General features: G+C 40.4%; 1 protein-coding gene across 1 annotated transcript in view; it reads left to right on the top strand.

Moving 5' to 3' along the window:
* Positions 1–4,087: 4,087 nt before the first annotated feature.
* Positions 4,088–11,306, top strand: part of LOC149869105 (uncharacterized) — a 48,729-nt gene continuing 41,510 nt past the window's right edge. The window contains exon 1 of the mRNA XM_090037305.1: positions 4,088–4,178. Coding sequence (XP_089893431.1) covers positions 4,088–4,178 — 91 coding nt within the window. The remainder of the gene's footprint in view (positions 4,179–11,306) is intronic.

The following is an 11,306-nucleotide window of genomic DNA, read 5'->3' as shown; positions in this document are numbered from 1 at the left end:
ACTAGCATACCACATGCTGGCTATGGTCCCTGCTGTGGCAGAGAGGAGGAAGGGATCTCTGTTTAAGCAGTGAGTGTTGAGAGGGAGGGGTATGGGGAAGCCAGCAGACCCTGCTGTGCCTGCAAAGTCTGTGCCAAGCTCCAACCCAGGAGCAGAGGGGAGGCGCCAGCCCTGCTGTGGAGCAGAGAGCCCTGCTCAGCCCAGAAAGCATGCCAGCATGCTGGAAGAGTAAGTTCTAACTTAAACCAGCAAGGAGTCTGGGACAGACATTACATAAACTGGTTTGACCCAAATAAGTTAAGTCTGATGCTACATTCAACCAGGTTTATCTCCAGCTGGTTTCAGCCATTTTCAAACTGGGTTATGTGCACTGAACATCTGTTGTGTTCCAGGTTTAAACCAGTTTCTGATCACTTAAACTGGTTTATGTGTAATGTCTGTCCCTAGTCTATATGTGATTTAAAATCAGACTTAGAAAGAAACACACTCAGGAAGCTACTCTGCCAAACTTTCTTCTATTTTTGGTCATCAAAAGATAAACTTTATAGGTTCTGCTATGCTGTTCTTTACATCAACAGAAAATAGATGTAAAATAAAAACATTAGTTTAACTTTACATCTTCAGATCATACACGATCTTCTTGTAGGTACAGTTCATAAAACTTTGTTCTTAATAGCATTTGCTCTGTCACACCTCCTCTGAGGAGGGTAACCCTTTTTATTTTCCAGCCAAGACTTCAAATAATAATAGAAGCAGCTTGAACCTCCCATTGAGAGACATTTTTTTCTGTTACCAGTCAGAGAAAGCTGTTCATACCAGCTGTATACCTCTATGTCTGATTTTAGAGGTGCTCAAAATTTGTCAAAGGATTTCACTCAGTAAAAGTCTGCAATTAGCTTGAGAAGTTTGATTCTTTCTATTCTTTTTAGTTTCTGCATAAAAAGATAAAGAAATAGCGCCTGTTTGCTATGGTAGGTACATGAGCTATAATTTGCAATAAAATATCATGAACTATGTCATACTACAGAAGCCTTTAATTAGAGTAATTTAACACATTGTAACTTACCAATGATTTTGCATTCAGTATATTTTAAACAGCTGAGCACTGAAAAAAATGCAGTTATTTGCTCACCACTACATATCAATGGGCTTCTGCAGCTGTGGATTCTCACACACATCTAACTTGCACAAACAGCCAAATAATTCCCTGGGAAATGGAGAGAGTTATAGAAATAATATCAGGGGAGGTAGTAGGAAAATGGATTAACTGTTGGGCTTCCTGTTCTGATTCTGCGGTGTTTGTACCGGGTTACAGATGTCAGTACCTTCTTAAAGAGATATATTTTTAAAGCCAGGAACTCTTTATGGCTCTGCAAATTACATTCCATTATTAGGCTTCACAAAGCAGTTGCTTTTTGCATACAAGCAAACCTACATTCAGTGCTTATTAGTGTCCATCAATACCAGTCCTTTGTCAGCCTGAGAAAGATGTTGTTTAAGAATGTATTAGTGTCATAGCAAGCTGGAAGGAAAAGCACAACAGGTGTTACTAGTTGTAAATGATAAAGATGAAGCCAGCTGCAAAATGGCTGCTTTAGAGCTGCTATTGCTTGTTTCCACTAAATGTGAAGCTCAATGTAAATGTACTAAATTTCCACTAAATGTAAATGCAGTTTCAGAAAAATATGTTGGACAAAGTTTCTGTGAGGGCAACTCTGAAGTGAGAAATGTGCATAAAGATCAGGAAGTCCCAAGTTCCTTTAGTTTATTGTGTTTATCACCATTGTGTTTTCTATTGTATTGATCTGTGACAGTTTTGAAAGCAAAACCTCAGTTTTTGATTCTCCATTACCTTAGACCTTGCTTAGTGGCTTTTACCAGTGCTACCAGTGGAGTGGGTTTTTTGATTTGATAGTGCTTTATACACAGTTTGCACAAATGTAAATAATTATGGAGTAGGTAGGATAGTAGAATTAAATTTAAAATTAAACTTAGTGTTCTATATTGCACCCATCAGGAAATCAGTCATATTCTATTAACTTTAACTTTTTCATTCAAAGAAGCATGTCAGTATATTTTACATTGGGAAAGTTATTTTAAAACATAATATAAAACTTCCTGTATTAATATATCTTAAATGTTTATGACATATTGTTTCTGCACATGCTGGATGAATCTAACTTGTAAGGAGTATAAGTAATTCAGAAACCAAGACATTCCTCTAAATACATCTCACTTAGGTCAAGATTATTCTGGTAATATTTTGAAAATGACAAGTGATGTGCAAGAACTAATTATCATATGCATATCATGAGGAAATTCTGCACAGCCAGCCAAAACTTAGGATAGAAGAAGATGCAGAAGCTTTTGTTCAAACTTTACACAGCTTTTTTTAACTGACATTTTGAGTCAGTTGTTTAAGTGACTGTGCTTATGATGGAGGAACAAATGAGGCTTCAGTTGATTAAAATTGGAAACAATCTATTTGGATAGCCATAAAAGAATGTTATTGAAGATAAGCTTTGAAAAAAAAGAAAAGAAATACTGATGATTATTGTTTGTCTTTGAGGCAAGACAAAAAAACAATGCCAGAAGTGTTGTTCCTTTCTTATGAGTGAAAATTCCACATCTTACTATTGATATCACACCAGGTAGAGCCTGGGGAGATACAGTAATATCACAGGACACATTTTAGTCACATAGGGATTCAAATCAATGGAGTTACACTGCCATGCAACTGTTATAACAGAGTGGGGAATCAGGTCCATTGATTTAAATGTCATTACTTTTCATTTACAAAAGTGCAACTGAGATCATAATCAAGCATATAGCATCAATAAGTATTTTGCTACATTGTGTGAGAAGGTTTCAGGATCTTTACTGTTTTATTGGCAATTCTTCAAGAAGCTTTCCTGTAATTATGGTTTTGATGTGAAATTTCCAATGCAGTGAGTGGCTCCTGTTGGTAGTGCATGATAATGTGCTAGTGCAGAATTATGGCCAAAAAAATAACAACCCTGATACACTGGAAAAACTGACAACACTAGTTATGATATAATGTTTGATTTTTTTTTCCTGCACTTAGTATCCCGTGTTCCTCTTGTGGCATATTTACAGAGAGGAAACTAACATTAGTAGTTTATAAAATGTCAAAATTCAACAAACTAGTTTTGCTATACTTTTTGCCTACCTGAAAGGTTAATTTGCTTAGGCAGTAATTGTTCCTTGTTCTGCTTAGTTATTCAGAAGGTCACCTCTTTTACTGCCAAGCTGCTAACATCTAAAAATGCTGGAAAAACTTCATAAACTAGTCTAACTAGCTGTGATTATTTTCTCCCTTCAAAAGAGAACCTTGACTCTGGGGTTTTTTCCTAGAACAGCCAGGCCAACCTTTTTTCTCAGATGTACAACAAATTAGCCTCACACCCTACTCAAGAGCTATTTCTATCCCATTCCCTTATCTGATCTGTTGATTTCTTCTCCCTGACCAAGCTCCCCTTGTCGCTTGTGGCAGGCACCCATGTTGCAGTTCTAAAGCATGTTTTCTCTTTATATTTCTTTACTCATTTCCAGTTCATATCTAAATGGCAAAAGGCGACTTTTCTTAATGATTACCAGGCAGAGATTACTACTGAGAATAGGAGATCATGGGGATGAAATGATTTTTATGGAAGTGGTTCAAAATCATCCCCCAGGCAGTCATTCATTAATGCTTATGTGGCTGCATTCATTGGGGGTCTCTGGATCTCACCAGAAAAAAAACCCCAAACAGGTCAGAATAGGAAGTACTTTATAATGAGAGAAGGTTAATTTGTCTATACACTGTTGCAGGCTGCATCAAGGACTCTGTAGACTCCAACCTTTGAGATTTTGCTCAGTGCATCACATATATCAATCTCTCACCTTCCATCTCCCCCAAAGACAATGGCTGGTAGAAGGTTTGCTCCATGATTGACTGATTTATTCCCCACAGGTGCAAGTAGGTCATGATTACAAAGATTACAGCGGGTGAGTCAGGCATGGTATAAAAACCCACCACAGGGCAGTAGCTCTGCCTATGCTGCTGTAGGGATGAATTAACAATTTCATGGCAGTGTATCCAGCTGGGTCCTCTGACCTAAATGCTTGTGCTGATGTGAAGACTTCCTACAGTGAAAGCCTACTACCAGTACCAGAAGGTGGGTAGTTGTTGGGTATATATTTAGCTAATTCTGTAACATCTTTCTTGCTACATTCCTAATTTCTGAAGATCTTTGACTGGTTATATAAGCTTATTGGACATGTAAAACCCACACTACAAGTCCATAAAAGAGCTGCTTTTTAATTATTTAGGAAATGGATGATACTACTAAGGGTTTTATGGAAAAGAGCCTGGTGTAGTCTAACAACTGACTCTGTGTGGGCTGGAGCTAAATTAATCTTCTCTGTCTGGGGAAAAAAATGACTGTCATTTGGAAAGTTTTCAGTGTGTTGTTTTAATTCAGCAATGTGGGATATGATACTGCTTTTTCTTCCCAAGGGGAAATCCCCTGGGGTGTCCTCCCTGAGACCAGGAAATATATCATAGTGCTGCCTGTTGGTATAGATAGGAATAATCCTTGTTTAGAGGCTTAAAAATAATCTGTTGCAATTGTTTGCGTGTGTGTGTGATGCTTTTTTGAACAAGCATGCTCAGCCAAGATCTTTGGGAGAATAAAAACAAGCCAGACAACAGCAGTAAACAAAACTGAGGGGAGAGGTTTGCTGCAGTTCACCTGAACTGCAAAAAACTAAGTACCTGCATGTTGTAAGAGAACTGGACTACAAAAGTATTATTTTTCTTCAAATAGCTATTTTTTTTTTGTCCTACAAGACATCTTTATTTATGTTAACCCAGCTGTTTATAGGTGCAGAGGCCCAGATGGCTTTCTCCTACTGATCTGAATAAGATTTAGATACCCAAACACCTTCTAAGAATCTGGAGCTTTAGAGTCTTGTAATGTATTTAGCTAGCAACAATAGTGCCTGTAAAGTGGGTGCAGTCCTTGGTTGCTACTAACAAATAAAGCTGTGTCAGCATTCTTGCATTTACATTGAAATTATGATGGCAAACACCAGGAAGAATAAAAAGATCAGCAATATTCTCATTTTCCCCATCCCCCTACTTTAACCACTTCTTGGCTAATTTCTTTAACCAACTATTTCACCAACTAATTTTAAGTTTGACACCCCTGTGTTAGTGTTTATCTGGTCCAGATAAGTGGCATGGGGCCGCTCTGCACTGGGGCCATGGACCCCTCTCCCCCAGCATACCAGATCCAGCAGCTGCTCCAGAGGGCCTGAGACCTGTGCTGCATACAGCGAAGATCTCTGAGCAGCTGGAATAGGCCACACATGTGGCACAGTCTGGCTGGAGCAGCAATGAGAGCAGTTTTGGGATCCATGCCCCATGCTGCATACCTGGCTTGGATAGAGCAGGCAGCATGTGTGGTACAGTCTGCCCAGGATGACTGCTGCTCTGGCCAGACTTGTGCTGCATGCAATGCCCGTTCTGGCTGCTCTAGGATCTGCACTGCATGCAGTGTGGGTCCCAGACTGGAAGGAGCCACCCCTGGACCAGGGATGTTGGGAAGAGTGGAGAAAGAGTATCTATGGACTGGATCTGGCCCTGTGCTGTGCCCCATGTGGGTCTATAGAAAGCTAGGGTTAGAAGGGACCTCGGAAGGTTGTCTAGACCAACACCTCGATCAAAGGATGATTGTCCTAGCCAAAGCTTTATCCAGCCAAATTTTAAAAACCTTCAAGGATGGAGCTTCCACCACCTGTGGCTATCCTCTTCTGGGGTTTTCTTTCCTCCTAGTGAGAAAATTCTTCTTAATATCTAACCTAAACTTCTCTTGCTGCAATGTTGCTTCTTGTCTGCCACCCCGAGAACAGACTAGCTCCATCCTCTTTCTAATCCCCCTGCAGGTAGTTGAAGGCATGCTAATGACTCAATCAGCTTCTTGTCCACTGTGACCCCCCACCCCCCCAGTCCTTTTCTGCAGAGCTGCTGCATGTGCAGGATTGTTCTGTCCCAAGTGCAGCACTTTGCACTTGTCCTTGTTGAACCACACAGGATCCCTTTTGGCCCAATCCTCCAATTTGTCCAAGTTGCTCTGAATCCTAACCCCACCTTCCAAGGTATCTACTACTTCCTACAGCTTGATGTCATCTGCAGACTTGCTGTGGGTGCACTGTATACCATCTTCCAGGTTTATTGCTGATCTGTTTTCCCACTTAACCATAAGTGTGAGAAATCAGTAGAAATAAGAGATGGAACAGAGGGTGGGTTAGTTGGCTGCTTTTGTTTTATGTATGTTTCTGGTTTTGTTGTTGTTTTGTTTTTTAAATAGTGCCATGCCTTGCTATTTTCACTATCAGTTCCATAATTTTGTGACCTCTCTGTGCCATCAGCTGTTTCTGTAGAAAGCTGATCTACTGCCTCTTTAAATCCCATAATAAGCCTGAATAACATCTATAAATTTCTTTTCTGTAGTTGTGACAAATCATTGAACACATTGTTAGAGGCATGAGCTACATTGCACAGCAGTGTTTCCTTTTGTCTTCTCTGGGTGAGCCGCACTTGTAATCCTGGAGAAAAGAACTCTGTCCATGCAAATTCAGAATTGTGGAATATTTGTGTATTGTGCACTGTTGCTCATCTTGTAGCACTAGATAATTCCTATAAGTATTCCTTTCTGTGAACTCCCTGCTAGACTTATTTTTCTACAAAAACTAGCCTGTTCACTTTAAAGCTCTAGAGTGCTAACGGGCTTGTATCCAAAGAGATGTTGTAACATCCAAAATGGATTGGTCACACAGTCTCTGCTGGTCATCCTTACCAAAATCCATGGTAATTACTGTGAATTTTTTCTCCTTGTAGTCTTTCTGCTGTAGTATGGTTTGTTTGGTGTTTTGCTATATTGAAATGCCTGTATAAATGGTGTAGTGGAGCTGGCTGGACTGCAAAATAGTGTTTTCTGTTGTGGACCTCTGGGCTGTCTCTTACTGCATGGGAGGCTTTTAATGAGAGTAAATACAAAAGAATTATGATTCTTATGCCACTTCCATTGTTTTGTAAACTTACCCTTTAACAGTACCAGTGCATATGAACCTTCTTAATGTACTGCCAAAAGCCACAGCAAGCAAAAGCTGCATGCAACAGCAGCAGCTGAATAGCTTTTAACTCTTTTTAGAACATTTAGAAGCAGTAGTAAAATCATTTTGAGACCCATTGGAGAATGAGCTGCTTTCCCTGTCGCCAACTTCTCAGCGAGATGCATTAGAATAAAGAAGTTGTATTTAGGGACCTACTTTTAATTGTGGTTCTGCAAATTTCACAGAAACCACAAAAATGGCAATCTTCATGATTGCCGTGAAAAATGGCATTGGCTGTGAGTTCCAAAGAAGTCCATAGATGCTATGGTCAGAAAGGACCTCAACAGATTGAGTCTGACCTCCTCCCTAGGCAGGAAAGCATGCTGGAGTCAGATGATCCCAGCGAGATGCCTATCCAGCCTTCTCTTAAAGACCCCCAAGGTAGGGGAGTCAACCAAGCCCCCTCCCCACCTCCACATTTAAAAATAAATTAAATGATGGCTCCCCTTGCTGCTGCTATGGCCTGGCCTCCTAGCCCACTGGGTGGGGAAGGTATCAGCTGCTGGGGTGGCATGAAGGGAAGCAGCTTTGTTTTGCATGGTTCATGAGATTTACTATCTTTGGAAAAGCAGCTAACATTAGTGCCTACCTGACCTACTCAGTTTAGATAAGGAACTAAAGAAAGTGGTACAAATGGTTCATAACAAAGAATTATGATCCAAGTGACTGCTTGCATATCGAATGAAAGTGCACAGTTTTTGTGTATCATCCATTAATAATGAAAATAGCTTCGCACTTCCAAATCAGTTATTAAAAACTGAACAAAAAATGGTGACAACATGAATGATGGATTTAAATAGGCTTGGTCAGAGCTACTGGTGAAATTATGTGCAGAAAATGGGTATGTTGCTATGATTAGTAGAAACTAGGCAAGAAGGCATCTGGGAGATGCTTGGGGAAGAGGTGATCTACAGTTTGACGAGAGAAAATAGTGCTTGCGGCTAATGCTGTTCTCCTTATTTTGGAACCCCCCCCCTTTTTTCTTCTGCATTAGAAGTGACTGAGTGACTCTCTTCAACATTGTTTCAGAAAATTGTGTTGTTAAATTCCCTACTCTTATGCTTACACAAACACTGCATCTAAAATTAAACACCAAAAGATTAACTTGCACTTCTGTGATACAATACCATTTTATACTGGTATACTTCACTGCAGTCTGAAGTTCTGGCTTTCGACCAAAAACAGGAAGGAATAGTAATACAGAATTAACTTACTAAGGAAAACAATTTAATGTGTTGAACAGAGTCTTCTAAAGAGACTTCTATAATGGCATAGTTCTGGAGAGCAAAATAGCAGCTTTTGTTTAATTTTAGATGGTGTATTTGTGGTCTAACATACAAATATGGAACTGAATAAAACAAAGTATGCCAGTTGCTCTGGTATTGTTGATTGTTTCTATTCTTTGCCCAAGTGCAGATCTGAAGTGCTTTTTTGTTTGTTTGTTTCTTAAGGAGCAGTGTTCCTCTTAATGACAAAAGACATGTACTTTAGACTGTATTCCTAGTTATAAACAACTCAAGAAACTACCTCTGCTTTGATAAGTCTGAATAAGAAGCCTTTTCATAGATTTTTCTTGTGGGGCCTGCTGGTGTGCTTCCTCAGAAAAGCAGTAACTTGTATAACCTGCACTGGGGAGAGCCTGACCTATTCAGGATAACCTGCAGAAAGTGTACTACTCTATAGAAGTCTGTTCACAGGGTGGAAAAAGTTGTTGAGGTTATGGCTTAAAATTGTATAAGATCTACACTGCTTACATGCTTAAAATACTTGCAAGGAAGTGTTTGCGGGTACTACAACAAAATACTAATGATATAAATCTGAATTTTTTTCGAGGCATGTTCTTCTTTTGTTTAAATCATGGGTTCTTTTTTTTAAGGCAATTGAAAATGATAACAATTTATCTGACTTGTTCTTTTTTTTTTTTTTTTTTTTTTCCCCCCCCTTAATGCTACCAATCAATTGTCCCATCCTAAGATTCATTCTATATCTTGGCTGAAAGCTTACTCTCTACTAAATGATCATAGCTCTTCTGCCACTGCCACCCCTTTGCCCCCATGTGGTAACACTTCCCTGGGGGGAAAGAAGAAACTTACCATAGTTGGGCTGTGTATGGAGATCATTCCAATTTTACTACAAAGTTGACTTGTTCCACAGTAATCATAATGTGTGTTTACACCCTTAATTTTTGTTGTGTGTGTGTTTTTTTTTTTTTTTTTTTTTTTGCACAGTAGTACAATGTCTGTAGAAGGATGGAGAGTTGCTTCATCTCTCAGAATTGGTTTTTGGTCTGGTAGTTGGGTCACTTGTGCAAGGTTTAAAAAAAAAAAAAAAGGATTTGAATATCCTCAGCCTGAGAAGGTAACTAAACCCATGTTCCCAGCTTCTGGGAGACCTGCTCTAACCACTAAGCTACTAAATGAAAGGTGAACATCTCCTTCCTCCAGACCTCCTTTAGAAGAAGAGGTGAGCCCTGCTCAGTCCTTCAAAAGAGAGAGCATGGGTACTTATGTTTTGAGAGAGAACAAGCAGTCCTGAACTAAGTGGGTCAACATGCTCTTCTGAAGCCCTGAGTGAAGTATCAGGAGGAGGTGGGATCTTGGATGAATCTCTCTTCACTGTTCCCTTATTGGCTAGCTGAAAGCAGCTATATGGTGCAAATGAGGTGGCTTTTGTTCAGTGTGCTGACTTCCAGTATTTCCTCTAAGCTGTGCATGGGCATGGTCACACACAAGTAAAAATCTTGTCATGCACCTGCCTGGAGAGGAGCTGGATGTGAAGTGTGGCTGAAGCACTGGGGCCAGCGTGGGACACTCACTGAAGATAAGCTCCTTGCTCCCTATGTAGAGCAAGTGGCTTCTCCTCGAGATGGAGACTGGGGGCTTGTGTGAGCTCTGCCAGCTCTGGGAACTGCTCCACTCCCCTCAGGGAGCGAGGAGGCACATGGCATCAGGGCTGGGGGGTGAAGCAGTTTCCCAGGGCCTGCGCTGGCCCCCATCCCTGCCTTGCTTCACCTTAGGGAGGAGATGCTGCCTGCTTACAGCTTGTAAGATCAATAACCCATGCAATCAGAGGGCACTGTTTGCACCATGACATCTGTCAGAGTCATGATGATGGAGCAGAAGTTATCTGTATTTGGCATCAAAAATCACAATCTCTGCCAAAAAAAAAAAAAAAAGTAAAACCCAACCACCAGCTCTTGTTGCTCTGAAAACCTGCAATAAAATTTATGTATAAATATGTGCACTTAAAGACACAGCCTCCAAAACTAGATTGTATCTTAAGATGTAAATCACAGGGAAACTGAATTCATTCTCCATGGAGAAGGGGAAAAAATACAGATACAAAATTGGGGTGTAGGTACCTGAAAAATAGATGGAAGTTCATGCTTCACAGTTCCAAGAAAAATAAATGCAAAGTCATGGTCCACAGCCTACAAATAGAAAACTGGAAGCAGAATTCCCAGCCTGCCACAGAAAAGCACTGCCAGGATCTGCCACTGAACAAGCAAACACGAGTGGCCTCAAGATGCAATTGGAAGTTTTGAAAATACTGGCTTGATTTCTGAGCCTACCTTGTAAAAAATCACAATCAGGTCCCAAAGCAGGATCATGACAGTAGTAAGAGAACAGAGATAAAAGCGAGGAAAATGAGCAGGTATGGTGTAGGAGAGCTGGGCCAGACACCACTCCGCTGTGCTGCTCTGAGCAGCAGTCGGCATGTAGAAGGGGGGTGGCCCAAACCCTGGACACTTACTTTGGGACACTTACCAGCAGACCACTTCTTAGAGGGAACATTGCTGATTTTTCTGTAGGCCCCATTCTGAAGTCCCTAATGTGTCCCATGCACTGGGACAAGGATGCAGAGGTGATAACTCTCTCAATTCTGCATTTCAGGTGCCAAGGCTAGAGTTAAAGTTGAGTATTGCAGTGGTGTTCCATGCAGGTATGAGTCTGGAACAACTTGCAGAATATGCATCTTGGTACTTAGCTTAGAAGGACATGTTTTATTGTTTTAAACAGAATGGTTGTTTGTATTTATTAACTACTTATTCTAAAATTCATGATGCCTTCTCACTTAAGGGCTTGGTGCTTACAAATATTGTGTCTGATTGCATATCCTTTTGAGAG

Source organism: Crocodylus siamensis, chromosome 3 (assembly GCF_052110815.1).
Source record: "Crocodylus siamensis isolate JL-2025a chromosome 3, ASM5211081v1, whole genome shotgun sequence".
Taxonomy (NCBI): domain Eukaryota; kingdom Metazoa; phylum Chordata; order Crocodylia; family Crocodylidae; genus Crocodylus; species Crocodylus siamensis.
This window is presented reverse-complemented; position numbering and strand designations above follow the sequence as displayed.